The sequence below is a fragment of the Cebus imitator genome, unplaced genomic scaffold, assembly GCF_001604975.1.
Source record: "Cebus imitator isolate Cc_AM_T3 unplaced genomic scaffold, Cebus_imitator-1.0 Scaffold179, whole genome shotgun sequence".
In the NCBI taxonomy this organism is placed as follows: Eukaryota; Metazoa; Chordata; class Mammalia; order Primates; family Cebidae; genus Cebus; species Cebus imitator.
The window spans coordinates 2,634,992-2,651,173 of record NW_016107494.1 but is presented as its reverse complement, the minus strand read 5'-3'; the positions used below and the strand labels follow the sequence as shown (position 1 = coordinate 2,651,173).

General features: G+C 36.0%; 1 protein-coding gene across 13 annotated transcripts in view; it reads right to left on the bottom strand.

The window, feature by feature from the left end:
- The window catches only part of ERC1 (ELKS/RAB6-interacting/CAST family member 1), a 540,801-nt gene that overhangs the window by 313,650 nt on the left and 210,969 nt on the right, over nucleotides 1-16,182 (bottom strand). For all 13 annotated transcript variants that reach the window (XR_001830105.2, XR_001830104.2, XR_005202930.1 and 10 more), the window contains 2 exons: nucleotides 15,583-15,723; nucleotides 9,150-9,343 (listed from right to left, as the gene is read on the bottom strand). Coding sequence is in view for 9 of the 13 variants with exons in the window: in XM_017545489.2 (XP_017400978.1) it covers nucleotides 9,150-9,343; nucleotides 15,583-15,723 (335 nt within the window). In the remaining 4 variants the exon portion in view is untranslated. The remainder of the gene's footprint in view (nucleotides 1-9,149; nucleotides 9,344-15,582; nucleotides 15,724-16,182) is intronic.

Sequence of the window (16,182 nt, the reverse complement as noted above, 5' to 3'; positions counted from 1 at the left end):
AAAAAAAAAAAAAAAAAAAAAAAAGAAAAAAGAAAAGAAAAGAAAACAGGAGTTGTAACTTCCGTCTCTGAGAAAATAAGACTTTAATAGTAACAAGAACTAAAAGAAACAAAGAAGGACATTACATAATGGTAAAAGGATCAATGCAACAACAGGAGTCAATGATCATAAATATATATGCACCCAATATAGGAACACCCAGATACATAAGACAAGTTCTTAATGACTTATAAAGAGACTTGGACTCCCACACAATAATAGCGGGAGACTCTGACACCACATTGTTAATATTCGACGGATCAACGAGATAGAAAATTAACAAGGACATCTATGATTTGAACTCCAGACATGGAACAAGTAAACTTAATAAACATTTACAGAACTCTCCACCCCAAATCTACAAAACATACATTCTTTTCAGTACTACATCACACCTACTCTAAAAGTGACTACATAATTGGAACTAAATCACTCCTCAGTAATTGCACAGCATTTCACAGGTTTAAATGAAATATTGGTTGGCTGCTTGTTTGTTATCTTCCTCCCTTATTCCTTCCTGTATCCATTGTTAGGCACAATTATTGGCATAAAAGAGGTTTTGAACACCCATTTTTAGATGGCATTCTAGCCTGGGCAATAAAGCAAGACTCCCATTCTCTCTCCCTCTTTCTTTTCCTCTTTCTCTTTTTCATTCTTTTTTTTTTCTTTCTTTCTCTCTTTTTTTCTTTTTCTTTCTTTTTTCCAAAAAAAAACAAGAGCTCCCAAATGAAGCACTAAATATAGAAAGGAACAACCGGTACCAGCCACTCCAAAATTGTACCAAAAGGTAAAGACCATCAACACATTGAATAAAATGCGTCAACTAACGGGCAAAACATACCAGCTACCATCAAAATGGCAGGATCAAATTCACACATAACAATATTAACCTTAAATGTAAATGGGCTAAAAGCTCCAATCAAAAAACACAGACTGGCAAACTGGATAAAAAGTCAAAACTCATCAGTGTGCTATATTCAGGAAACCCATCTCACATACAAGAACACACACAGGCTCAAAATAAAGGGATGGAGGACAATTTCCCAAGCAAATAGAGAGCAAAAAAAGGCAGGAGTTGCAATCCTAGTCTCTGATAAAATAGACTTTAAACCAAAAAGGATCAAAAGAGACAAAGAAGGGCATTATGTAATGGTAAAAGGATCAATGCAACAAGAAGAGCTAACTATCCTAAATATATACGCACCTAATACAGGAGCATCCAGATACATAAGTCAAGTTCTCAACGACCTACAAAGAGACTTAGACTCCCACACAGTAACAGTGGAAGACTTTAATCCTCCACTGTCAATGTTAGACAGATCAACGAGACAGAAAATTAACAAAGATATACAGGACTTAAATTCAGATCTGGACCAAGCAAACCTAATAGACATCTATAGAACTCTCCATTACAAATCCACAGAATATACATTCTTCTCAGCACCACATCACACCTACTCTAAAATTGACCACATAATTGGAAGGAAATCACTTCTCAGCAAATGCAAAAGAATAGAAATCGTAACAACAGTCTCTCAGACCACAGTGCAATTATATTAGAACTCAGGATTAAGAAACTTACTCAGAACCGCACAACTTCATGGAAACTGAACAACTGGCTCTTGAATGTTGCCTGGATAAATAGTGAAATGAAGGCAGAAATAAAGATGTTCTTTGAAACCAATGAGAACAAATACACAACATACCAGAATCTCTGGGACACATTTAAAGCAGTGTCTAGAGGGAAATTTATAGCAATAAATGCCACATGAGAAGCAAGGAAAGATCTAAAATCGACACCCAATCATCAAAATTGAAAGAGCTAGAGGAGCGAGATCAGTAAACTCAAATGCTAACAGAAGACTAAAAGTAACTAAGATCACAGCAGAACTGAAGGAGATAGAGACACAAAAAAACCTTCAAAAAAATCAATAAATCCAGGAGCTGGTTTTTGGAAAAGGTCAACAAAATAGACCACTAGCCAGATTAATAAAAAAGAAAAGAGAGAAGAATCAAATAGATGCAATAAAAAATGATAAAGGGGATATCACCACAGACTCCACAGAAATACAGACCACCATCAGAGATTACTACAAACAATCCAAAAAGAGGGAATCCTTCCCAAATCATTTTATGAGACCAACATCATCCTGATACAAAAAACCAGCAGAGGCTCAACAAGAAAAGAAAACTTCAGGCCAATATCCATGATGAACATAGATGCAAAAATCTTCAATAAAATACTGGCAAACCAATTGCAACAGCACATCAAAAGCTTAACCATCACAATCAAGTAGGCTTCATCCCGGGATGCAAGGCTGGTTCAGCATACACAATTCTATAAACGTAATTCACCACATAAACAGAACCAAAGACAAAAACCACATGATTATCTCAACAGCTTCAGAGAAGGGCTTTGACAAAATTCAACAGCCCTTTATGCTAAAAACTCTCAATAAACTTGGCATCAATGGAACGTATCTCAAAATAATGAAAGCTATTTACAACAAACCCACAGCCAGTATCATACTGAATAGACAAAAACTGGAAGCATTCACTTTGGAATCTGGCACTAGACAAGGATGCCCTCTCTCACCACTCCTATTCAATATAGTATTGGAAGTTCTAGCCAGAGCAATCAGGCAAGAAAAAGAAATAAAGGGTATTCAGTTAGGAAAGGAGGAAGTCAAATTGTCTGTATTTGCAGATGATATAATTGTATATTTAGAAGACCCTATCATCTCAGCCCAAAATCTCCTTAAACTGATAAGCAACTTCAGCAAAGTCTCAGTATATAAAATCAACATACAGAAATCACAAGCATTCCTATACACCAAAAACAGACTTAAAGAGAGCCAAATCATGAGCAAACTCCCATTCCCAATTGCTACAAAGAGAATAAAATACCTAGGAATACAACTAACAAAGGATGTAAAGGACCTCTTCAAGGAGAACTACAAACCACTGCTCAAGGAAATAAGAGAGAACACAAACAGATGGAAAAACATTCCATGCTCATGGTTAGGAAGAATCAATATTGTGAAAATGGCCATACAGCCCAAAGTAATTTATAGATTCAACACTATCCCCATCAAACTACCTATGACCCTCTTCAAAGAACTGGAAAAAACCACCTTAAACTTCATATGGAAACAAAAGAGAGCCCGCATAGCCAAGACAACCCTAAGTAAAAAGAACAAAGCCGGAGGCATCACGCTACCTGACTTCAAACTATACTGCAGGGCTACAGTAATCAAAACAGCATGGTACTGGTACCAAAACAGAGATATCAACCAATGGAACAGAACAGAGGCCTCGGAGGCAACGCTACGCATCTACAACCATCTGATCTTTGACAAATCTGACAAAAACAAGCAATGGGGAAAGGATTCCCTGTTTAATAAACGGTGTTGGGAAAACTGGCTGTGTGCAGAAAGCAGAAACTGGACCCCTTCCTGACCCCTTACACTAAAATTAACTCCAGATGGATTAAAGACTTAAACATAAGACCTAACACCATAAATACTCTAGAAGAAGACCTAGGCAAAACCATTCAGGACATAGGCATAGGCAAGAACTTCATGGCTAAAACACCAAAAGCATTGGCAACAAAAGCCAAAACAGACAAATGGGATCTAATTAAACTCCAGAGCTTCTGCACAGCAAAAAGAAACAATCATTAGAGTGAACTGACAACCAACAAACGGGAAAAAAATTTTGCATTCTAGCCATCTGACAAAGTGCTAATATCCAGAATCTACAAAGAACTAAAACAAATTTGCAAGAAAAAAACAAACAAAGCCACCCAAATGTGGGTGAAGGATATGAACAGACACTTTCAAAAGAAGACATATATGAGGCCAACAAACATATGAAAAATGCTCATCACCACTGGTCATTAGAGAAATGCAAATCAAAACCACATTGAGATAACCATCTCACACCAGTTAGAATGGTGATCATTAAAAAATCTGGAGACAACAGATGCTGGAGAGGATATGGAGAAATAGGAACACTTTTATACTGTTGGTGGGAATGTAAACTAGTTCAACCATTGTGGAAGATGGTATGGCAATTCCTCAAAGACCGAGAAACAGAAATTCCATTTGACTCAGCAATCCCATTACTGGGTATACACCCAAAGGATTATAAATTGTTCTGTTATAAAGACACGTGCACACATACGTTCATTGCGGCACTGTTCACAACAGAAAGACCCAGAACCAACCCAAATGCCCATCGATGATAGACTGGATGAGGAAAACGTGGCATATATATACCATGGAATAGTATGCAGCTTTGAAAAATGATGAGTTTGTGTTCTTCGTAGGGTCATGGATGAATCTGGAAACCATCATTCTCAGCAAACTGACACAAGAACAGAAAATCAAACACTACATGTTCTCACTCATAGGCAGGTATTGAACAATGAGAACACATGGACAAAGGGAGGGGAGCATCACACACTGGGGTCTGTTGGGGGGGACTAGGGGAGAGACGGCAAGGGGTAGGGAGGTTGGGGGCGGATAACATGGGGAGAAATGCCAGATATAGGTGTCAGGGGGATGGAGGCAGCAAACCACATTGTCATATATGTAACCTATGCAACAATTCTGCATGATCTGCACATGTACCCCAGAACCTAAAGTACAATTTTAAAAAAACCTAAAAAAATTATACCAAAGAAAATCCTACTCCTTATTAATCTAAATAGACACTCTAATATGTTCCTTTTAGGAGACAAATTCTCAGTTACATTCAGGGTTCCTGAAGCTAATCTAAATTCATCTACTTTTCTAATGACTTTTCAAGCTCTGGTTTGTTTGTTTTTTCTATAGTATCCAGAACCACCAGATGATGACTTTTTTGAAATATTAACCTGGCTATACACTACAGTGCCCAGTTACTCCATCAAATATTAGTCTACATGGTGCTTGTGAAGGTATTTTGCTGACATAATTAAAGCCTCTAATCAATTTAAGTAAGGAAGACTATCCTAGATAATCCCAATAGGCATAAATGAATCCTTTGGAAAAATTTAAAAACAGGGATGAGGTTTCCCCAGGAAAGAAAAGAAATTCTGCCTGTGGACCACTTTGGCTGTGGCTACAAAAGATTCCATCCTGCTCATGATCATCTCTTCCTGACAGCCTTCCACAGGGATTTCAGTCTTGCCTGCCCAACCCCACAATTTTTTAAGACTTTATTCTCTGTAATAAATATCTTAATATACGTAGGCATGTATGCTTCGGTGTGTGTTTATATATGACTGTGTGTGTGTGTGTGTGTGTGTGTGTGTGTGTGTATCTCTGTGTGTGTGTGTGTATGTATATATATATACACCCTACTAGTTCTGCTTCTCACTGAATTCCAACTAATATGCACCACAGTATGGAATATAAATTTATAAGTACTACTTCTTAGATTTAATTGGGGAAAATATTTTAAATTTACAGATATATTAGTGGGCTTCCCCAACCCTCCATTTAAAATTGCAGTGGGTCAAGAGTGTAATATAGCACTAAATCATCTTCTAACAAGAACTACTATTTTCTGTAACGGCCAAAATGGGAAGAAATTATTCATTTATTTCTTTAGATCACAAAGAACAAGCCTGAGAATCCTTCATAATATAATCTGAACATTTTAATATTGGAGGTCCTTATATAAGAAGCACTATAAAATGAAAAGAATACTAAGGATTTTCTTGAGTTCAATTATTGTAACAGTCTGCTTTTATTTTTGCACTTAGTAGATTGCTGAACATCCTTAAGACATTAATTCTACATGCTGAATCTACAGTGTGGCACTACGGTTACATTAGCTGAGGAACTATTTAAAGAGTATTTCAGCATAAGAACAACTAAATAAAAAAGAGTATTTCATCATAAGAACAACTAAATAAAAGATGGGCTAGAAACAAAGATGAAAACAATCACAACTAGCAATATCAGAGCTTTACCAGAACAAACACAGACTGATTTTTATCAGAAATCAGGGTACCTAAAGACGTATAGTTCAAAAGGTATATGACATAAAATCAGCTGTTGTTTAATTCTGATCAAGCTAAATTCCAACCAAGCCCCAGCAGTAGCAAGAGCAGCAGCAGCAATTCACTCTAGCATAAGACTATAGCCTTATATAATACTCACTTTCCCAGGAAGTCCACAACAAAACTCCCTGATGGTACAGGGACAGAAACCTGGTGCGGAGGGTACAATTTTTGAGAGATTGGCTTTCTGAGAAACAGTATGGCCAAGGGGCAGAAGGAGCATACACATATAAACACACAGACACCAAAAACCCCAATGGAACAGGACCATGATAAGACAAAAAGAAAGATGAAGAAAGTCAAATGATAAATTACAGGGAGTCAGACACGCACACAGAAAATAATGGAATGACAACATAAGATGCAAATGGTTAGTAAGAAACACAGAAGCCACACACATGCAAAGCAGTACTAAATCTGGGAACAAGAGGCATAATATAATTCCAACTGTCTTTGACACAGAATGCACTGATTATCTCCTAAAATAAGAAGAGCTCAGTTTATAAAAATGGCATTCAAGGGCATAAGTGAAACTAAAATCTACCTTAGTTTGTAAGCAAGCCATAATACTAAATATAGCCACTTCTGCTTAAGACATTGGGTCTAGAAGGGGTAAAAGAATAAATCACCTAAGGGTAAGGAGCCTTCAAATAACAGTTGCCAAGAAGTCCAAAAAGAACATAACTAACCTTGGCAGAACAGAAAGAAAATTGAGTTGGAATTTACAAACCCCATTCTATTAGCTCTGGCTCAACCACTGTGTCACTTCAGGGATAACTTCTCTGGGTCTCGGTTTCCTCTTCCATAAAATGCTATGCTAGATCACTTTCACAAATTCTATGATTCTACTGTTTCTTCAACATCTTAAACTGTGTTACCAAGTCACAAATTCAAAGCTGGTAGCAAAAGCTGAGTTATGAAAGCTGTTTCCTTTTTTTTTTTTCCAGTAGCCAAGAAACTGTGTTAAATCCTAAAACAAAATTATAATGCTATAGGGCCAGAGGACAGAACTGGAAAGTGCTTTTTCCAACTTTTGAAAGAGTTACATTCTGTGGAAAGAGTAGATCATTTACAACTCTTTCTAAAAATGTGAGAAATATAGTGGTAATAAAAATTGCTATTTGCTGCGCTTTGGATATCAAATACAGACTTAGTCCTATTTCTTAATCTCCTTCTGTTCACAACCATCTCCCAAAATCAATATTGGTACCCAAAATGAATAAAAAGCGTTTTCAAGCAAGCTGCCTGGAATAGCAAACAGTAGTTACAAATGTAGACTTCTAATACAAGAAATCAAACCATAAAATAAAACTTATTCAAGGAATTTCTTTAGTGAAATATATTTAGTGGAATGTGGAATATATTCGTGGAAATATATTTAGTGGAAAGTCACTAATCAATCAGAAGCACTATATTTTTAGTATCTATGCAGTACTGTTGCAGATTTTAGGCCTTTCCAAAAGCCAAGAGAGGCATGTATTCACACAAGTATGTAAGGGGTAAGGGCATATATATACATGCATGCATGTGTGTGTTGTAGGGGAGAGTGCAGTTCAGAGATGAAGATATAAAAAGTGCACATAATCAAATCTTGAGGCGATAGCAATTTTAAAATTCTGACTTAAAGAATTTTATCCATATATCTCATCTAGAACTGAAGAAAATGAGTACAGTTAATACCAAAATAAGATCCTTTGTATTTTGGTGAGCAGGCAATCAGCCCATGTAATTTACACTTTCAGTACAGTGAAGGGCTGTGAAGGTTAGACTTTATAGTTGTGGTTTCTTTTGTTTGTTTCTGAGATGGAGTCTTACTCTTGTCACCCAGGCTGGAGTACAGTGGTGTGAGCTCGGCTCACTGCAACCTCCGCCTCCCGGATTCAAGCAATTCTCCTGTTTCAGCTTCCTGAGTAGCTGGGATTACAGGCGCCTGCCACCATGCCCGGCTAATTTTTGTATTTTTAGTAGAGACGAGGGTTCTCCATGTTGGTCAGACTGGTCTCAAACTCCTGACCTGAGGTGATCCACCCGCCTCAGCCTCCCAAAGTGCTGGGATTGCAGATGTGAGCCACTGCGCCCAGCCTAGTTTTGGTTTCTTGAAAGTTAAAAGTGTATGACTGTAGAATGGGAAAAAAAAAAAAAACTTCAGAGGACCATATCAAGTCAACCCAAAACTTCAAAACTTAGTAAAAAATTTATGGAAGTACTCTAATACTTCTCGGCCTTCAAGAGCATGAAAAAAAAATATTCTTAAGGATCAGTCCCCAAAAGGCCATGTAGATTAGTGACACCGCTCTGTCACTGTCAGTCTTTTTGGCTGTTCAGAATATAGATAATTAACAAAGTTCTACCAGCAGAGCTATTTCTGCACACTTTTAAATTTACATGGTGTCAAAGAAGAGGTGAAGAGGCACGTGCTTGACCTTTAGCATAAAATAATAAGAAAAAACACCAAAAAACTTCTAAGAAAGATACTTGTCTGCCTAGATTTGTTCAAACACAGAATATTTTGAAGAATTCCAAGTAAGAGACAGCTTCATAAAAAACACATCCAAGGCTCCTAAATTGTCCTCAAAGTGTCTCTCCTCCTAATTTTGATCTAATGCACTGATGTAACAGCTTGCTTTTCAACAATAAAAATTGTGAAAAGTCTAAAAATCCCAAAGGAGCATTTGCTCAACAATGAAAGTCTCAACCAGGGATAAAAGATTAACTCCTTATGCTTGAGGATCATTTTTTCATTATATGAAGAAATTAAAAAGTAAACATTTGTTCTCTTGATTTGCCAGTAAAAACACTAATTTTAAATTAATGAATACTTTCTCTTTTGCCTATCAATGATGTTGCAGTCCATAGCTTCCCAATTTACTCCCATTCTATGTTCCTTTTAGATACTGCAACAAAGAATGTACACTGACCTAGAAAAAAGGCAGCTAACAGCTAGGACTCAAGAACCTAAATTCAGAGTCAAATACATTGAAAAAGTATACCCCCAAAAGCATATACTTTTAAAACCATACTTTAACCTCATGAGTCCCAATCAGCTCCCCTTTCTTACCTTTCCAACTCAGCTATCTTCTTATCTTTGTCATTCTTCTCATTTTCCACCTCCTTCAAGATTTCTAGGAGTCGATCAACTTCTGCCTGGGCCTTGCTAGATTCATCTTTGTACCTGGTGATCTCTCTCTCCAAGTGCTGTATTCGGTCACTCATCTCTGGACTGGCCCTGGCTTCCAATGCTGCCTCATGTGCCTAACAAAGAAAAGCATTTCAATCCTATCAGACACACACAGGTGGCAATGGGCAAACCGTGTCCCAAATAACTATTTATATTCCAATTTAAGAATTGTATTATCAAATATCTAACAGCTAGTCTGCAATTTATAAGGTTTTTATCTGCTTAAGTATTATATAGAAAAATATTAGTAATAAATGGAGAATTATCTTAGGTTTCAAATAGATTAGTTGTTTTAAATAATACATCTCTGAATATTACTAGATTAAAAATCATCATAAGCCAAAAGATGCTTCAGAATTTAGTGAGACAAACTAACAAGTCATGGGACTGTTACTGATCTCTCCAAGATAATATCAAAAGGCAACACCAGGACTCACTGCTGATCTTATGGCTGGACCAGTGCAGAGACCTAATTCCCACTAGACTAACTTCCATTTCCATCTCCTTTATGCTGCTTTACCTAACTTGTGTGAATCACATGGCCTTGGACATCTAGAACCATATAGATACTGTAAGTGTGATGCCATAAAAATGTGAGTTAGGTTAAGAAAATAGCTGCTACCACCACCACACAGGTACCTCCCTCAGGCAAGGATTAGAGAATTTACAAAATAATATGGAAGAAACAAATGAATTCAGAAATCAAGAACCACACTTAAGGCTGGGCTCACTGGCTTGAGCCTGTAATCCCAGCACTAAGGGAGGCCCAAGCAGGGGGATTGCTTGAGGCCACAAGTTGAAGACCAGCCTGGGTAAGGCCCCATCACTATTAGAAAAAATGTATCTTTAAAATAAATTTTTTAAAGAACCATACTAAGATCTAAGAAAAAAAAATTTTCTTCAGGATCCTGTTATAAAAGTCAACTAATATTGTTAATGCATTTTGGAATACAAAACAGTTTCAATAATTACAAACTAATTTTCAAGACCTTACTTTTCTTCTGGAAGGCAGAATGTATTTAATGAGAAGACAAAAGCTGTTTTTTCTTATTCAATAGACCACAGAATATATTTAGTCCCTTAAAATGGTTTGAAAAAATATTAAAGGAGAAAATATATATTCTTAGGAAATATTTCAGAAAGCTCTGAAGCAAACTACCTTGAGTAAATGAGAAATGTTTGGGTAAATTGTGCTAAACGCTTGGTGAAAGTAACAGCTATACTTTTAAGGTAAGTCCTTTCTCAAGTTCATTTGTTTAAGCCTTCACACATGTAGAAAAAACAAAAATCTTTTATCTGTCTTAAATATAGACTTCCCTAACCCTTAACCTTGATAAACATATGAAGTATATTTTAAGAAACAAAAATCGTATGTAAGTTTGGAAGGTAAGAAGAGATCAGTGTTCTGCACTGAATGCTGTCCAATGTCTAAAATCACTTGTTTCACATGGTTTGCCAGCTTTTGAGTTGTTAATTGTAGAAGAGAAACTCCTGTAGCAGTCAATCTTTCATGGGCAGAAAGCGGCTATAAATACAGTACATCTAATAGAAAAGGAGAGAGGGAAGAAAACATAAGGAGTACCAAGATCAGGAGATATTTCAATAGAAAGCTGATCATATTACACATAAAGGGAGGGAAGAAAAAAAGGGAACAGAATGAAGATGCAAACAAACGCAGAAGTAATGCAAACAAAAGCGGAAGTAACTGAGAAAATTCTCAGTATCTACAAAGAAAGAAGGTGATGAAAAAGGCAATAGGAGGAGGCTTGATGTAGGGGCACAAAAGATGACTGTGTAAACAAACGTGACGGCCAGCTGCCATTTAGTGTCACTGAGATAATGCTGATTTCTAATAATTTATTATAAATATATTATTTATAACTCCACAAATATAACTACTACATATCAGCATTCTGGGTCTTCATACATGCTGGTGAGTCCTTTCTTTGAGGTCTCAGCTTAGAAAGGGTTACTTCTGTTAGGAGGTACTCCATGACCTTGACCTAGGTTAAGTTTTCTTTGATATAAGCTTACTTCACACCATGTGATTTACTACAATTACCTTCTTAAGTGTCTATCTTCCTGATAGAGGCTATAAATTATATGAGTCAAGGGACAGGTCTGTCTTGTCCACCATTATATCCTCAGTGCCCAGTGTGGTAACTAACAGAGTAAAAACTCAATTATTTGTAGAAAAAATGAATATGCAAAAAGCAGTGGGCTAGTTTCCATTTGATGTAAAACAGCCCATGGGCCTAAACGGTAGGAAAAGAAAAAATGGGAAGAAGAGATATTAATCAGTAATTAAATATAAATCTAAGACTAAATGTAGCCCAGAAGATGATTAAGAATATGGAATGAGGCCGGGTGCAGTGGTTCACGCCTCTAATCCCAGCACTTTGGGAGGCTAAGGTGGAGAACTGCTTGAGCCCAGAAGTTCAAGATCTGCCAGGGCAACATAGTGGGACCTTGCCTCTACGAAAAAATGATAAAATAATAACAATAAAGATAATAAAAGAATATTAAATGACAATCTTTAAAGACAAAATAAATCAAGCTAGAAAAGAAAATCAAATATACTATAAACCTTCCCTTCCCTTATGACAACAAATTCTGTATCAGAGTAGTTTACATCTAAACTCTTGCTGAGTTAATTTGTACTTTTAAATAAAATTCTAAGAATTTTAAACCACCTTAAAGATCCTTACAACTTTATAAATTACAATACAAACTCCAAAAAAGGCACATTTTTCAAATCAGTGTTATAAACATCCCTTTAAAATATATTTCTAGGCCAGGTGCAGTGGCTCACGCCTGTAATCCCACCATTTTGGGAGGCCAAGGTGGGTGGATCACCTGAGGCCAGGAGTTCAAGACCAGCCTGGCCAATATGACAAAACCCTGTCTCCACTAAAAAGTACAAAAATTAGCCCGGCATGGTAGCGCACACTTGTAATCCCAACTACTTGGGAGGGTGGGGCATGAGAATTGCTTAAACCCAGGAGGTGGAGGCTTCAGTGAGTTGAGATCATGCCACTGCATTCCAGCCTGAGTAACAGAGTGAGACTCGGTCACAAAAAAGTAAATAAAAATAAAATGGATTTCTAAATCGTGGAATATGACATTTAATTCAAGATGCAAGCATTTCTTCTGTGCATAGAGTTACTTATCACAGTATCAGTATGAAAGGTATTTTCTGGATGAAGTTATTTCATTTCATGGCTTCATTCTTTCTCTTCTCCCCTTTCTTATCCATTAAGTTCTAACTGTACGTTAACCTATGTTTTAAAAATGCAGATAATCTATACACCTTGCTTTTAGAATGTGAGGTCAAAAACATTCAGAAGCAAAAGCTACAAACGTTAGTGAAATAACAATATTAAATATTTGTGTAAAATATCACCTTTGGACAAAAGAAGCTGACGTAACAGTGAATAATCCTTAAAATACTGAGTTAAAGTTAAGCCTTCCATCCACAGGCCTTGTTCTGAAAAATACCTACCTTTTACATTATTAAAACCGCAATACTCATACACTGGAAGCAAAGATTTTGTTCTTTTGTATTTCATACATGTCACAGTAAAACATGTAAGATTACAAAACCATGCAGATAATCGTATTCCCATAGAAATCAACCTTTTTACCACGTAACCTATTTAATGAGAAAGTAAAGACTAAGACAAGTTTTTTTTCCTTATTCAATAAACAACAAAACATATTTAGCCCCTTAAAATGGTTTCAAAAATATTAAAGGGGTAAATATATATGCTTAGGCAATCTCTGATTCAAAGTAAAAGAGAAACATTTATGTACATTTTGTTAAATTCTTTGTGGAAGCAACAGAGGTACTTTCAAGATGAAGTTATCTACCAATTTCTTGTTTCAGGTGTCATCAGTTGTCAAAATGCAGTTACTAAGCATGGCCTTTATAAAAGACTCTACTGGCAGATACACATTTTAATGTGTTAGCAAAACTGTACCCTAAACCAGTGTGGCTAAAAGCCACAACACGGTGGAAATAAAAGGAAAGAGAAGCAGTCCTGAATGAATTAACTCACTAAGAACAAAACAAAGCAAAGGCAGCAGAAATGCAAACACTTCCCAAAGTATGAGGAAAAATTTTGGTCTAAGAGAAACGTTTCTATTTTGTATTAACGTCAATATACTTCGGAGAGGAATAATTTTTTAAAAAATCATTAAAAAAATCAATAGAGTTCCTATTTCAGGAAAGAAGAGATGAGAAGGATTCATTTATCTATCGGGTGATAAAAATGTCATTAAAAAAAATCTTAAAAAAAATCAATAGAGTTCCTATTTCAGGAAGGGAGAGATGAGAAGGTTAAACATATTCCTTTATCTATCGGGGGATAAAAATGTCATTCCCACAAAAGCCAGAAAAAACTACAACTGGGACTTTATGTACCATTTGGCTAGCTCACTGACTGGCTTGAATGAGTAGCCCCACACTACTATAGGATGCTAAAGACAGAAGCATTGGGTAGAAAAGAAGAAAGAAAAGTAGAGAAAATGGTTTAAGAGTAGGATAATCATGGGAAAGAAAATTAACAGTTAAAAAAATATGGTGAAAAAAAGGCTCAACAAAAAAAATCAGAGTCTAGAAATAAATATTTCACCGTAGAAAGAAAAAAAAAGAATTAAGCATTTTAAAAATTCTGTTAACTCAAGGCTGAGCCTAGTGGCCTTGCTGCCAGTCTTGGAAGACCAAGACAGAAGGATCTTTTGAGGCAGGGGTTTGAGACCAGCCCAGACAATATGGCAAGACCCCTCTGTTAAAAAAAAAAAAAAAATTTTTTTTGTAACTTAGCCAAGTGTTGTGGCATGGGTCTGTAGTCCCAACTCTTCGGGAGGCTGAGGCAGGAAGATCACTTAAACCCATAAGTCTGAAGTTACAGCAAACTATGCTTACACCACTGCACTCCAGACTGAACGACAGAGTAAGACCCATCCCTAAAAAAGAAAAAAGACAATAAGAATTTGATAACTCAAAAGTTAAGTTTCAATCCTTTCCTTAATAAATTCTGAGGATATTATCTCATGTTGAAGACACGGAATGCCAACATTCAGATACAGAATATAAATTCTTAAGCTATAAAATAGGTCAAAAATGACTTCAATTATCATTACCTCAAGACCAGTCATTTCCTACTCCAAACAAAACAGAGAATAAATCTTACTTTAAAAATTTCAATGATAAGCACAGGGTTTTGAATAAATATAAATTAGAACACTAATAATACACAAGTAATAGTTTCCAAGAAGAAAATATGCCAAATAGTCCTTCACATAAATCTACAAAGAAACTATAAAGCAAAAAAATAGACCCTAATGTAGAAGATGAAGATAACAAAATTCTAGGCCTAATAAATTGCTATGAAAAATTAAAAATATAACAAATAAAAAAAAAAACTTTCTGACAATATGCACCCTGTCTTTAAAAAAAATGCTAGGAAATTAACATTCTCCAAAATGAGATAAAATCTGAAACAGGATATTTAATAACTGTTCTGAGTCTCAGATCTTACTCCATAGGTTAAATTAGCAAACACATGCTCACTTATTCTTTTTTTCTGTTTTTAAGAGATGGGGTCTCAATCTGTGGCACAGGCTGGTGTCCAACTCCTGGCATGAAGTAATCCTCCCACCTCAACCTCCCAAGAAGCTGGAATTACAGTAATTGTATAAAATATCACCTTTGGACAAAAGAAGCTGACGTAACAAGTGAATAATCATCCTTAAAATACCGAGTTAAAGTTAAGCCTTCCATCCACAGGCCTTATTCTACTAAAATATACCTGCATTATATAAACACCAACAACAAACAGACACAATGCAATGATTAAGCAAACAAACTAATTATATTCTGGCAAGCTTAACCTCTTTCTCTGAAAGGTCGCCTTGCAATAGGCTGACTTTTTCCTTCAAGTATTTAAGATCTTCTTTGTAGTTATCAAGATCTTTTTGTAGTTCTGCATCTGGCAGAAGCCTGATTCTAATGGAAGAAAAATATCAGGTAATTGAGATTTTCACACTGTGGTCTCATATTTTACCCACAAGGGAGCTGCATATTATTGTCTTTCTCTGAACGGTCAATTTAATTTTCTATGATTTAGGGGATTATCTTGAATAAAATAAAGTAGAATAAGAATGCTAAGAGAATTAATTCAGGCATATATGGTATTTTAAAGTTTGGGGATTATTACTCCATTGGTAAATTATTCCCTATAAACACCCTAAGGTTATCTACTATGCTCTTAAAGCAAAGCAAAAAAAAATGTAAAAAATTTTCTTTAACCTTTTTTAATTGTGATTCCATTTTTAGACATTCCTCCTTCTTCTGCTCCAAAGCAATCTCTAGTGTCTTAAGCCGTGAGTCCTTTTTCAGTCCTGAGGATGCCAGAGAAGAAGCATGCTCTTTCAGATCCAAAAGTGAAGCCTAAAAGAGGCAACACACATCTAGAATAACTAACTATAAAGAAAATAGAGATTTTGAATTTTATATTTATTATCATGGTGGCTGTCATTTCCTTTCCATTACCAAATACTGATATATTTCCATTTCAAGATAATTCAGGAAATATGAAACAATATTAGCTCTAGCTTTCAACTCTTAACAAATAAGATGGATTCTCAAGAAATACCAATTGAACGGTGATTTAAAGAGTTCTGTTAATACATACCCATTCTCACAAAATAAACGAAAGTAGATCAAGCTTTGTAAATTTAAGTAGTCAAACCTCAGCAGCTACATTAACTTAAACATAAAACATTTTTCAGCCAGAGGCCATGTTTCCATTGCCTGTAATCCCAGCATTTCAGGAGGCCAAGGCAGGGGGATCACTTGAGGACAGGAGTTCAAGACCAGCCTGGGAAACATAGCAAGACCCCGTCTTCA